General features: G+C 35.2%; 1 protein-coding gene across 5 annotated transcripts in view; it reads right to left on the reverse strand.

Moving 5' to 3' along the window:
• Nucleotides 1-14,919, reverse strand: part of SLC4A7 (solute carrier family 4 member 7) — a 99,094-nt gene that overhangs the window by 22,925 nt on the left and 61,250 nt on the right. For all 5 annotated transcript variants that reach the window (XM_086742725.1, XM_086742729.1, XM_086742728.1 and 2 more), the window contains 7 exons: nt 11,433-11,548; nt 9,783-9,940; nt 7,768-7,855; nt 6,013-6,159; nt 4,588-4,691; nt 2,884-3,058; nt 424-557 (listed from right to left, as the gene is read on the reverse strand). In XM_086742725.1, the coding sequence (XP_086598851.1) occupies nt 424-557; nt 2,884-3,058; nt 4,588-4,691; nt 6,013-6,159; nt 7,768-7,855; nt 9,783-9,940; nt 11,433-11,548 (922 nt within the window). The remainder of the gene's footprint in view (nt 1-423; nt 558-2,883; nt 3,059-4,587; nt 4,692-6,012; nt 6,160-7,767; nt 7,856-9,782; nt 9,941-11,432; nt 11,549-14,919) is intronic.

The following is a 14,919-nucleotide window of genomic DNA, read 5'->3' on the forward strand; positions in this document are numbered from 1 at the left end:
TCTGAAGGAAGTGGAAACTTTTTTGTCTCATCCTCCACCAAAGCAATGCTGCAAGGTGTTTCTAGGACTGAGGGTGCAAGTACCTATCTTGGAAAGCATCACGGGGATGATCTTTCCAGAACTACCTAGATTCTTTCTCCTAGAGGGTAGATCAATCCCTCTTTACCCCTGCAGAATCAAAGCTAACATCTCCACACAGTCAGAACATAACTTTTTTTTAGCTCCTAGCCATTTCTCACCACCAGTTTTCTCATTAAGGCTCACCAGTGCCTCACAGCTTTGCCAAATCACATCCATCTCTCAGTCTCTTGCTGCTGCATTTACATCTTCATGGACTTTTAACACACTTCGGCTTTCAATTACAGCTATTCTAACAGGCTAGAAAGTTAAAAAGTGTATCAAGCAAATACAAACATCACTTACCTGCAAAATTTAAATAGTATTTTTTCAAATACTAGAACTGGTCCGGTGCTCCCCAAAATAGTAAGAGGTTGCCCAGCAAAGAGAGAATAGGCAATCCCAGTTAATGAGGCTCCAAAGAGAGACTCTATTGCACTCTGTTTGGGGGAAAAGAAACTGCTGTAACTATGCTGACTTCAGGTTAGCATTCAGCATCACATCAGCATACAGTTTTAAGATGCATTAGCTTAGAAACAAGACAAGATGTAAAAACACTGCAATTAATATTGATGTTTGAGACAAGAATAACACCACTAACAATACCATGGACAAAAGATTTTGAAAATTTCACTCCTGAGAAACCTAAAGCCATCCAAAACAATGAGAACAAGTTACTAGTCCTGCTAGCTATGGAGGAAAAACATACCAACAATTACTACAAATTTTTTAAGTTACGCAACATGTAGTTTACAGGAAGAATTATCTGTCTCCGTAAAGAAAAATAGATATATATACATAGCAACATACCTGTACCAAAATACAATATGGTGTGCCATATCAAACCTACATCATTCAACCAAGTATTACAAAAGAAGAAACTGATAGGTGGAGGTGCAGGGGAAATTACTGAACAATATTGGTTTATGTATGCATGACACCAAAAATAAATGAGCAGTAAACCAATGTCCCACCTGGTAATGCATTTCTTTTCATTGAAGTAAGATATCTACTTCAATTCTTGAATTAAATGTCTTACTATAACATTTTCTGATTAAAAAAAAAAGTTACAATGCACCTCAGAAGAGAGGGGCAGGACTTGTTAGATCCTAAAACGATATTAAAGTTACTTGAAAATATTTAACTACATCATTTACTACTATGAGAAGTCACGGATTACAGATTAAAGGGTTCCTGGTGGAATTTTTAAGTGTTTGCTATTTTGCAATTGTGCAAGCCTAAGAAAACATTCATCCAAACTTAAGCTCCAATTCAGGAAAGCATTTAAAATTGGGAAAAATAGTTTGCTGAATTGGGGCTACTGCAAATGAAAACACAAGTCTTTTATTCATTACACTAGAAAAAAAAATAGATAATCTCAGTCTCTTGTTCTATTACCTTTGAATTAGTGCTTTTGGTTAGTCAATGCATTAACCTTGGGGCTCTCAATCAGGGTGGCAGGGACAGGAGTACCATGGAGGTGATGACCTCTGGGAATGTGAGGGAAGGTTTCAAACACGAACTGTGTACCTTACAATGTCAGCTACTGTGCTTGAACATATGTGTGCAGTAACTAAATTTTAGAGTCAATGATGCACACCAAGTATCTGAAGGCAGGAACAAACCCGCAAACAATTCCAGATAGCTAAAAGAAAGAAGGTGTTTAAGAGTCAAGCTATTACACATGATGCATATTCAAAAATTACATCAACATCTTGATAACCATTCCTACTTTTAGAGTGGCAAAAACAGCACACACAAAAGATGTAATTTATTTCTGTATTTGCTATCAGCTTGAAGTGTTACATCAATAAACAAAAATCTGAGTCAACAGCATTACTTGAAGGAGACAAAATTGTTAACTAAATTTTAATATAGTACAAGCTTAAAAACTTGATCTAAGTATCAAGAACAATTTTATAGCATCATAAGCTTTATCAGAATCTTAAAATTTGTAAAGGATGTGTCGGGATACATCTTTCCCTCTCTCAAAAGGACAGAGTCTTGTTTCTTTGTGATAGATTAAAAACAGAAAATACACTTCAAACTAGTTTACTAACAAGCCAATTGACACAAATTGCTCATGTTAAGTATTCTTTCCCTGCTCAAAAAACCAAAGTGCACTGATAATTTGTTTAAAAAGGTGCTGGTGTTTTCTATTCCCAACATAACACTACCAAAATCTTGTAGGTGTATGGTTTACATTCAAGTAATTTACAATGAAGAGTATTTTCTGCTCATAACCTTTAGCCGTTTTATTTTATTGTCAACAACATACCATTAGTGAAAGCATATACATATCCTGTCCGTTACTTAAATACATAATTGACTGCTACCCATACACTGCAGGCATTATCATCCTCGTAGGCCTACTACTCAAGGCCAGTACATGATCTTGGCTATCCACCTTGAGCCTCTGACTTTGCCTAAAGTAGGCCTAGTGGGATGGTGCACCTTTACTGCTATTCATTATTTTTTAAATAGTCAAAAAGAAGGCAATGCAAGCCCTTTCTCAATTCATGAAGCCATTCATCCAATAAGGCAGGATAAACATTTTTTACCTCCACTGTGCATCTTCTCCTGTTCACATGGGTTCCCCACATTTTCCACAGCAATTACCTTTTGGGGAAGATCTGCTTTGGGGCAGGCTAATCAACTGCTGTGGGTAAATTCTTCAAATACAAGTATAAATAAATGAGACAAATGCACACAGTGACTTGCCTCTGAAGGTCTAAAAGCCTGGCCACTACCATTCTTTGTACTCACTATTCTGCCTTGTGTAGCTTCTCCCAGGAGCCCTCCAAAAGTGATTACAGGAGACATACAGGCACAGTATAGGAAAAGAATCGAGGCCAGGCACTGCAGGCTTAATGCATCCTTGAAGTCACTCAAGAAAAAAGGTGCTTTCCTTTGGATGTCAAGTATCAAACCACCAAAAAGCCTAAATAGGTGAGATGAAACTCGTCAAACTGTACACTAAAGGATTCTAGCTAGTTCAAAACTATGGGCTACACATGACTGCCACTGCCTATTGCCAGCACAAATTAGCTATTTCATAATCCAGATTAAAGCATAATAGTTTTAAAAGTAAATGAGAATCTTATCTATTCCAATTCAGTAGTATTTAAAATACAATCAAACAGGTTATTCGTATTTTTAAAAGCTGGCTAGGTATTTTTGTGTACGGGCTAGATACCGAAAAAATATCTTTGCAATATATTTTACCTAAATAATGTTTTAAGTCAAATCTGTCTTATGATATTCAGAACAAGGAATAGAAGAAATATGCTAAACCTCAATCAAAAGCAGTGCATTGATACATTTCAGCATTACTACTCCAATAAGCAGTTGTAGCTTTTCGATTCAAATTCTCCACATATATATGGTTAGGTCCATAAATAAATTTAGGTCTATCATTTTTAACAGGGTTTTAATCTGGAGTATAGAGATACTCTATAAATGGAAATACAAAACCAAACATAAGTCAGTTCAACTGGGTAAATTACTAGCAACAAATTTAAAAGCTTTTGGCAGTTTCAAAACAAATTTTCAAGATTCCAAAATATTAGGTATAATTTGCACCTACAAAAAATGATTTTATTTTGAATTATTATTTTTTATATATATAATTCCGAAGAAAAACAATAGTCTCATCTAGAGATAATTCTCTGGGAGGGCAGAAATTAACCTCTCAGCTCCACATACTTCTGCAAAAAGGCACAGTGTAAGTACAACAAAGCTAATATGCTAAGAATCAACACAAATGTTGCAAAGTCCTTCTTGCAAAGGTATAAAAGAGATGGATTTCATTTGGAAGTTTATAATTTTCAAGATAATGACACTGTACATCTTTTCCAGAATTTCTCAGTCAATTTAATCTCTACTATCTCACATGAAATATTAAGGTTTAATCTTAATCAGTTATTTCCAGTGTTGCGGACTTGTTTGGCAAGTATTTCAGCATTAACAGAGAACAACAATGCAACTTAGCTGAAAGAAATTCCTTCAATTTTATTTTAGATCTGAAAGAAACCTAACCGAAACTTAACCAATACCAAAGTATTTTTTGCCATTTCATATTCCTTGTTGCTCCATTTCATACACTTTTAATAAAACAGATCTGCAGTAATGGAAATTTTGAGTACCTAGCCCAATACTGAAAATTGTGTATTCCTGCTATAATTATGATAATTGCATGCTCTTGACAATTAAAAATTAAAACTCAACTCTTAAAAGTCAGTTAGTTAAATCAGGCAGCATCTTCTATAAAATCCTTCACAAATGTGTTGAGAAACATTGCCACAGGCTTGAAAATGCTTTAAGGCAAGAATCCAACACTTGAAAAGGAAAAAGGATGCGCTCTGACACTTATACCATAATTTTTAATGTCCAAATGTCATCATTAAAAACTGTGAGGATTTATCACTTTTATTTCTTTATGGTAGCTAGTATTTAGGGAAATGAACACACCTTCCAGTTCGCTCAAGTTCAGGTCCAGCATGATGGCCTTCTTCTTTGAGAGTCTCTCCTGTAGGAGTAGATCCATTTGGAAATTTAGGTACCTTCCTTTTCTCCTACACACACACACACACAAGAAAAAAAAAAATTAAAAAAAAAGCCCAAGAAAAACCCACCATATTTTGAGATTGCCTTTACACTAAAAAGTATAATTCAAAGACAGTGTGCAAAGACTCTATGCCTTCTAAATCTTTTTCATATTCCCAGCTTAGCAGTCCTCCATTTGCCAAATTCATCTTTTGTTGAGTACAGAGAATGAGATTTGTACAACTATCCCAAAAAGGTATTAGTACCTTCCACAGTAGTATCAATCTTCCCTCTTGCTGCAATAAATATGCCCCTGAGACATGATGAAACAAAGTCTACCTTTTCAAGACACAGTAGAGGCCCAACCATGAGGCCTAGAAATCTTTAATTTTTTTTCCTCAGTCATTTCCAGAGCAGAAGCCTCTAGCTTCTAACAGAAACCGGCCTCACTTTATGACACACATGCTATTTAGCTGACATATAAATGAGAAGTCATTCTCCTACTGAGCAAGCTGCTCACCAGTTCCCTATACATTTCTCAGCTGAGCTCGCCTTCCAAAAACCCCTGAGGCTTGCTTGTTTTGCAAACAAGTTAAGTGGTAGACTCAGGCTATTCGTGACTACTGTGACCTCTTCTGTTGCACCCACTCCCCCAAACCACCACTAGATTCGACACCAACCTCAACCTTCTGAATCAAGAGCACTGGTATCTCCCCTCACTTTTGATCCTGGCAGCAGGAATTCCCCTCAGTTGTAAAGTAGGAGAAAGGGAAGAAATCAGAGTTCCTCTAAGGTCCAGCTTCTGCCTGGCTCTCATTCTAAGCTTGTATTACAACAGAGTGATACGATTTTTATCTACTTCATAAATATTCTGTGAACATTATATGCTAGTCAATATACATTAAAACATTTCAATCAATGTTGTATGCAAATAGAAGTTTTATAAGAATTATAATATTCTTGTTGATCGCTGAAATTAATAATAATTTATAATATGAACTCCAGTACAATTTCAGACCAATTCTCCTAGATGTCACATGAACTAATTTCAGTATTACAAAAGGAAATATAGTAAATACAATCAACTTAAAAGCATAATAGGAAACTAATCCAACAGTTTGTGGGTTTGAGTTTGGTTTTTTTTTGCCACACTTAAATGGACAATTCACTTTTTCTTCCAAATGGATGTGGGAGCTTTCCTGATGCTTTGCTAAAGTTTACACTCAGTACACAATTTACTTGCATTGGCAAATGGCATTTTCAAAGCAAAAATCAATGGAGCTCTCTACTGGACTTTTGGATTTTTTGTTTGGTTGGTTGGGTTTTTGGTTTTTTTTAAAGTTATTTTACCTGGGAAGGAACACTTTTTGGTGGTTCAATTCGTATAGATGGATCCCATTCTCCTGGAGGCAGGACTGTCACTTGGTCTAAAAATTCATCAATTCCTGACAACAAATCATTTCGGTCTTTTGCTTTGTAAGCAACATCATGGAAAACCTACAAAAAGAAAGTACCCAAGATTCTTGTTTGGTTGTTTTTTTTTTTTTTAAAAGGAACTAATTAAAAAGAACACTATTACTTTTAAAATGGCACAGAAAAGTTTGTAAAGGTCCTCATAAGTTAGGCTTTTACTTTACTTGCATACTTTTGCATTAAGAACTACCTGTATGCACACCCCTATGTAACATAAAATAAGTTATATCTCCAAACTCTTAAGGAATATTTAGTTAATTTCTGAAATTAATTAAAAAGTTAATCATCAATATTCAGTAAATCAAGTACATGTACTATTGCCTGAATAATTCTGCCCTACAGCCACTGTGCCGCTATGTTGTGCTAAATCAGGACAAAAATATTTTAAGTAACTTTCAAATCAAAACACAAGTTTTTACTAAGAACTTCTTTTGTATACCTCTAGCTTAATTAAAAGTCCTAAAAGGTGCATGAAAGCAATCCTCCTACTACTCAAAAATAAAGCCTCACCACTCTCTACACTAGTTTTACAGACTACTCCAATACAAACTCTGAACTGACAAACACATAGTATTTAAACAAAACAATTCCTAAATCCCATGTTGCATTTTATACAGAGAGGGGAAAAATAAAATGCTAGTTTTGCTCTTTAAAAAACTGTTTGCAGAAGATGGTCCTAAGTTGCTTCTGTCCATTTGAAGCCTGAATTGTTTGTCTAAAAAGACCTGACTATTAAGTCTTCTAATTGCAAATTAGACCTTTTAGGTCTATTTAGGTCTTTTTATATCACTGAATAACTTTAATTTTTCTGTTTCAATGATCTACAGTATTCCTAAAAATCAGCCTACCTAAAAAATTAGAAGTTGCAACTAAAGCTTTTAATAGTCAGCTCATACACTGAATAAATATTGTATTCACAGACTAGTTGCGCAATTGTAAAATGACCAATTTCTGGTTTACATTTCAAACTTTATATTGCTCTAGAGTAAAGAAATATTAGAATTTCTGCTAGATAACCATAACAATTACCAGCAATTCAGTAGATGGCGCTCAATGCGAAGTCAGAACTAAAACATCCTGATTTTGCTCAGTAAGATGGCAATAGTCTTAAGTCTGGATTGCCCTCTGCTTTTTAAAACTGTCCACCAGCGCGCTAAGTATATGATTTCTAACACCTAGTAAAATTATAATTTTAATTATTTGACCTCTCTTTGATAAAAGGAAAAAAAAAAAGTGTTATGACTCAACTCACTCACACGCATTCTTAAACTTTGTCCTGAACACTTCGCAGTTTGCTGTGTCCTTTTCGACATACAGTGATTCGTACTAGACACAGTTTTATTTAACAGTTCTATTTCCTAGTTTAATACAAAAATGAAATCTATACACCAAAGCTAAGATTTTTTTTCAGAAATACATTTAGGATTTCTTCAAGAAAGACAAGTGGAAAAGCTAATTTGCCATTATCTAGTTCACTAACACAAGAAATAATTAAGTTTACAGTTCTTAATTTAACCAGTTTGTTATTTTTTTTCTTTAACCTGTCACCCCAGAAAACATTTATTGAAAACATTCCATAAATACATTATTCTAGACTACTTTAACTATGAGTGTTCAAAATACATCGCTCACATCATCTGTCATAAGTGTTGCTATTGATCTTCCAATTTCATGGTACTGTGGAGCTTTTCCTGCTGGTCCCAGTAATAAAAACAAAAACCTGTGGAGAAAGCAATCGAGATGAATAGAGCTGACTCATTTGAATATACTCAGAGGGTTCTTTCAAACTAATGTCTAAAGAAAATTTAGGTGAAGTAAAAGTATCTTCTTCACCATTTCAGATCTTAAATACTGCTGGCAGACTAAGAAAAGACTCGCCTCAAGTTCTGCAAGGAACTCATAGCCTGAACCAAAATTACTCCAAAATCTTCTTAATTAAGCCAAATTTTTCAACTCCTTATAATGTCATAAATGTAGTAGAAATCCACAGGCTAGAGCTCAATGAGTATTTCCTCCAGATTATAAGCCTTTCTGACATTCCCACTGTCAAAAACCCCTAAGTGAGGGTCTAGTAGCTTTATGAACTGTTCTGGCCTCCCTGATGATCACCCCTTCGCTGGAGTTAAACCCCTCTCAGTTGCAGTGACTGGGTATGTCACACAGCAGATGCACAGATATACTTCAAGCAACACACTGGACATGCTCATATAGACACATCCTCATCCTGTGTCAGTGGAAAGGAAGGGAATCTGCATTTTGAACACCTAGGAAGGTAGAAGTGATGCTTTGGGAAGGAAATCCAGTCTGGGGTGGGTCACAGCGTACACTAACAGTCAGTCTCCATTTCCAATCACAATAATAATTATCACACTTAAAAACCAAAAAAAAAAAAAAAAAACCAAAACACCAAACCAAACCTTGAACAAGACTAGTATCTTGCCAGGATACAAACCAAAGAGTGAACCTCAGTAATCTTTTCACAAGCTTCTTCCCATACTCCATGAAAATGAAGTTCCTAAGTACAAGACATTTGAAAAAAGTAGTGCCTTCTTTCACCTCACAGTACAAAAAGCTCAGAGTTATTTTCCCTTTGCAATCTGACTACCCTAACAAAAACTGAGACTGCACCTTCAGAATCAAGAATACTATTCCAAATCTGGAGGTCTACATCATCCTGAAAAATTTAGGGCGGGATAATTTTAGCTACATTAATAGAATAATCTGTAAGCAGAAATTTTGGAATTTCCCAGGAAACACTGTAAGAACTAACATCAACTACCCAGTGAAAAGTCTCACATCTATTTATAAGAACATAATCAAGATTCTTTTTGCCTTTCATTAGAGCATATAAACTAAAAATTACAAAGATAAACAGGCACTTTGATCACTTAAAACATTAAGAGAAACACCAAAAAACATAAATGTATAAATTTATGCCAAACACCACAGAACAGCCCAGTACATCAATGTGCACATAAAATCAAGTGTCCTCCATGATGACTGATGAAATGACCTGCTATCTGCATTTTCATCACCTGTGGTAAATATACCCATAGCATACTGGCAAGACCCAAGATTTTTGGGAGGTAGGGGTGGGTGCACCAGGCTGGATGGCATATTGCAGACTGAAAACTGATTCAATGTATTAGCTGTAGATTGGTTATCCCAGTGTCAATCATGTAGATTTGGACATATAATAAATAAACTACGTTTTCTGCCACCTAGGTTATTCGTATACAGAGTATTTGGATGCAAAGAGTAGAGCTTCAGATTAGATGGACTTTCAGACTTAGTGGACTCTTCTCCAGCTGTGTCTTGCTGAAGGGAACTGTAATAATCTTCATGTCCATCTTTAAAATGGCAACACAAGCATGGAAGATTCATTGCTTTGACTCTAGGTCAGCTATCAGTTTCAACTTCTGCACTTGCTTAAGACAGTATCATTATATATACTTAAAGCATAGAGCGAATTTTATGGTGGATTTCATTCCTTCCAATTTTGTAGAAGACGACTGGCATCATGTTAAACAAAAGTCTACGTTTCTTGAGCTTAATAGAGTAGGTATAAAAATTTACAAGTATTTGCAATCTTAAATGTTATTATCTTATTGTACAAGTAAAGCCAGACTTTCCAGGCATTTATTTACCGTGTAGGAACCGGAACCTCTGTGAGACCTGAGAGAAGGACAGCAGGGGAGAGCCTCACAAAAGCAATAATAGGTCTTTCTAAAAAATCCACTTCTCCCACTAACACATTTGATGCTTCTGCTCCTGAAGGAATTTTCCTCATGAAGTTCATATCAACCTATTCATACAAAGATGAAACAAGTGTTTATTTCCTTATATTTATTAGCAGAAATTCTATAACTTAATTATAAGTGTATCAGTATTTACTAGACATTTATGCTACAAAGAAAAATAAAAAAGCAAATTAAACATTTCACAATACAGAAAAGAAAAACATATGTATGAAGTGTCAGCCAGTCAGTCAACTAATAATAAACTATTTTCTAAAAGTTAGAATTACTACCGCCCACTATATTCTAGAAGACTCCAAACTGCATAACCACTTTTCTAATATTATTTATCATGACAAACATTCCGTGATAGGACATAACTTAACAAAATCTATGTACAAATAACTAATGAGAGTTCATGTAGTTACATGTGATTTCTAAAATGGAATTAGTTATTTCACAGCTGCATATTTTAAATATATCATAATTTTGAAAAATAATTTGTATGTTTATCTTTTCATCCATAAACAATATGATGGCTGAAAATCTTAACTTTCATTTCTGTACATAATTACAGAAGAGCAGTAGAAAATAGTACAGCACATGAACTCTGTGTTCACATACATTACACACACACACACAAGCACCAGTTACGTTGCTATCTAGAGAACTTACAGATGGCCTCTTGAGTCCCATACCAAGTGTGCCACAACTACAGTGCCAGGAGGCTGACTCCTGCCCAACAGGAGACAAGGCAGGTGTACAGAAGGACAGGCCAAGCAAAAACATAAAAACTGTGACAGAGGAGCAGGAATAACTGGCACCTGCCATGATTACATGAGAACTACAGCGTAAGTTAGCTTTCCTTAAACATAATTGGCAAACCAATTTTTTTAGTGTTTCACAGCACAGATGATACTACAGACCAAGTTGTATAGTAAAAGCCATAATGGAACTTGCTCAGCAAACTTAAATTATGAAAAAAAAATACAAGAGATTTACAGTATTACATAAGATTTCCTTTAAAAAGTTATATTATGTGCTCCTGATGATTAAGATGTACAGTAACATTTGCATAGCAAACTTATAAAACATAAAAAGCAAATCTCCTTTAAAAGTCCTCTTTGTAAAAAAACCAACCAAACAAAAAAAAATAAAACCCACACCACACCACCTCCAAAAAGCCAGTCCTAGAAAAAAATGCTACAACACCATCCACAAAATAGTTTTCATAAGAGTCTTTATAATAGATCTGAAAATATCTCCCTCTGCATAAGAAGTACAGCAGCTGGACTCTAAGTTACCAAAATACTGAAAAGATCAAATGAAACAGAAAGTTCAGTCCCACTGGAAAGTTTCAAAACACCTGACACACTTCACCTATGCCATATTCTGACACTTGTACGTACAAGTTATATCTTAGTACATATGTCTTGTGTAGACTCATATGCATGTGTACGTATATGCATCTTAGTTGTAACTACGGCAGCAGCTGCACCTGCAACATTTTTGTTACATAGCTATTAGGTGCTAAGTATTAAGGTATTTAATGTTATTTACCTTACTAAAATCAACCGTGCTGTTTTCTCTGCTTCCTCCTGTCCCAGTACCTTTTACGTCTGCACTCTTCCCAGTGTCTAAATTTCCAGGTGCTGACTGTGGAGATGCTAATAGGCCTAAATTAAAACAAAGGAGGTAAGTTCAGAGTGGTGCAGCAAGTGAACTGAGTATGCAACACTACCAAAACTCAATGTGGCAGCTTGCTTAAAGCCAATGTGCAAGTTATTCAGTAAGTGCCCTACATTAGTATCATAAATGCAACATTAACAAGTCACTGTGTCGTCAAAATAAGGACACAATTAAAAAAAATTAAAATTAAATATTGCCCAAATGATGGCCATTTGCAGAACAGTCACCAGAAAAGACAACAAAGAGCTTCTTTAAGAGTAGAAAATATCACAAGCGTTGACATTTTAATCGTAACCACTCTAGCAGTTGGTAGATAGCATCTTCACTATATTTAGGAATCTGCAAACACCAAAAGCAAACACCTCTTCTATCTAGTCTGCTGTGTAGCAGTTATTTCAATTGTAAAAAGCCTCAGCAAGCCTCAGGCTAGCACAGCTACAAGGAAGCTACAAGCAAATAGCGTACTACACGAAGGACAGACAGCTTGCAAACTATTATTTCAACCAACAGACCAAAGCTCTAACAATTGATTTCACTAGATGGTACTACATGAAATGGTCTCTCTAACACATTAAACAGGCACATACAATAAAGTTACTCATGTTAAACGTACAGCTTTCCTCTAACATCTGCACTCAGACATCATTTGATGTAGCTTGCTAAACTACCAGCAACACTGAACTGCAGGTTCAGTGAAAGTGCTAAAGCCAAGTAACCCAGGTGTTCTTACACACTGAACTGCTTGTTGTACCATGGTTATCCTTACCCAACTATCATTTAAACGCTGGTCTAGGCATGCACAATCAGGCCAAATCCCATCTTTTGGATTACAGAGCTTTTAATTCTTCAGTTTAACACGCAGCAGAAGTGCATTTGGCCTTGCTTGTCTACACTAGACCTTTCAGATGTGGTGATAAACATGCTTTAACGTGCTTTCAAAACCACATCTAGACAAAGATTAAAGTCTAAACATTGTATTACATGCAGAAAGTTTGCATTTAGGTCAACCATCACTCTAGTTAAGATAAAACTGAAGTCCTCACCAGCTACATTTTGGCTATTGTTCTACCTACTGCTGCGTAACTATTTGCATCCCTCCATGTTTATGATTTAGCAATTTGACTTTTTTTTATATAATTTCAAATGGTAACTGAATTTGCTTTATTTGATCCCCAAATTTACTGCCAAAACACTCCTTCAAAAAGCCATCATATAAATGTAAATTTGCAGGTCCAAGTCTTTACCATTAATTTTCATTCTAACAGTTCATAGGGATATAAGTGGTGGGGGTAGTTTTTCCTGAAGCAAAAACCAAATGAAATTAATAACCTGCAATTTCCTTTATGAATCCTAACATGCACAATAATTAGCTAACACTATAAATACATGATCAGTTAGCGCGATTTAAAAAAAAAAAAAATAAATAAACCAAAACCACACATTCTACCCTTCTCCAAAATGTATGTATTATTCACAAGGATAACTAACAGCAATCAACCACCTGTGAAATCAGCTGTTCAAAGTATTTAACTGCTTAAGAGCTGATGTTAAGAAGTGTGTGTAGGACTAGAAATAGAAGAGAAATATTAAACAGTTGTTGCAGAAGAAGATCATAACATAAACGTTTTTACACGTAAACTTCTTTCACTTCCCACCCTGCATAACAATAAAGGTAACTGAAGATGTGTATGACTAATGAAAGATGAGCAATAAAGCATCATTTTGCGCTTTTTGCCATGTAAGCAAGAGCAAGCAGAGACTAGAACAAGAAGCGGAGAGACAATCAAGGAGGAGGACAGAGAATAAGGATTCTACATATTAGCATAAACTAATTTATTATCTCAATACTGAAGTGATACTGATTCTTCTGAAAGGTTTGCCTTCGAAATTTCTCCAACCAGTCACAGTCAAGGCCGACAAGTTTTGGCATGGATACAGGAACATTTATATGATCCTAAACCATGTGTAAATAGTTTTCCTTTCCATTGGTCTTACAGTTGAACAGACTCCTGTGCTCAGATGAGAATACTGTTTACAGGTTTTCAGATGTGAGCAAGCATTTCCATACGATACTTGCATTTCATTATGCACATCAATCAATCTGGCATTTGCAGGGAAACTCGGAATAAAAAATTATCATCTCTAATAGCAGAACACTTTTACTCAAATCTCACACTAAACTTATTTCCTTCTCTTCTCCAGTTCAATGGATACAAACTCAAGACTACCTAGTTTTTCCAGACTGTGAGACAGAAATTAATCTAAACAAGCTACCAGCTATCAAGGGAATCATTAAAAATATTCAATATTCTTCTTGATGTTGTTATGCAGATATACTACCTGCCTCCTTCAGAAGACAATAGTGGATTGAGTCTTGAGTAAGTTTGGATTAAAATCTCATAAGATCATTCAAGTTAAAGTACTTGTAACTACACCTTCACTAAAGATTATATGCATTTTCTAGCCAACTACATTTAGTTTAGTACTGTGATCACAAAAATCTAATGGACACACCTAAGCATGACTGTTCCAATATAATTATGCTTATACAGGCAAAATTTATGGAATACAAAACTTTTGAATACAAAGTCACACCATGATTGTTTTTGAGGAAATAAAAATCTTTTTTTAAAATAAATTCCAATGTAGCTTTAATGTGGAAAAAAAAAATAATAATCCTAGACGGCAAATATCTAAGCTTCCTGAATTACTATCTTCAGTAAGTAATTATTATAAGAGCAAAGCTGTTCTAAACATTATTTCAGTCTTAAAGTACATTTATAGTGAACTGAAAGACCCCTGAAAACAGGCTGCTTTGCTGTTGTTCACAGATATGAACAAAGCATAACGATGGTGGTGAACTAAGTGTTCATCTCTAGCTGTGTCACAGCTCTCTTCCTAGCTCTGCCTATGGAATTCATTATTCAACAGTTTCAAAGATGGGAAAACAAAAGCTGTTCTTGAACTGATGACAATAGAAAAAAAATAAATGTTACAGGGAACCCTTTGCCTGGTTGACTTACTATGAACTGATAACTGGCTGATAAAAATCAAGTGACAGACTGAAAGTGTGCCCCCTTTCCCTCCTTTTACAGTAAATTCACATTAAATTCAGTAACCTTTCAACTATTAATAAAGACTACTGCTGTTTTTCATAGTCTTGGATTTTAAAAGCACAAAAGCAAAAAAAAAAACTGCTTAATGACTTCATGATACAACTAAACTACAAACACTACTGATTACTGCATCCTTCCTAATTCTTTTCATACTCATTTCTAATACTTCACTACATCTTCAGCTGTAGCTAACTCAGGATATCAAACACTGGCTTAAAACATTACTTCAACCACTGACAAAA

This window comes from Chlamydotis macqueenii, chromosome 2 (genome assembly GCF_036417535.1).
Source record: "Chlamydotis macqueenii isolate bChlMac1 chromosome 2, bChlMac1.mat, whole genome shotgun sequence".
Lineage (NCBI taxonomy): Eukaryota > Metazoa > Chordata > Aves > Otidiformes > Otididae > Chlamydotis > Chlamydotis macqueenii.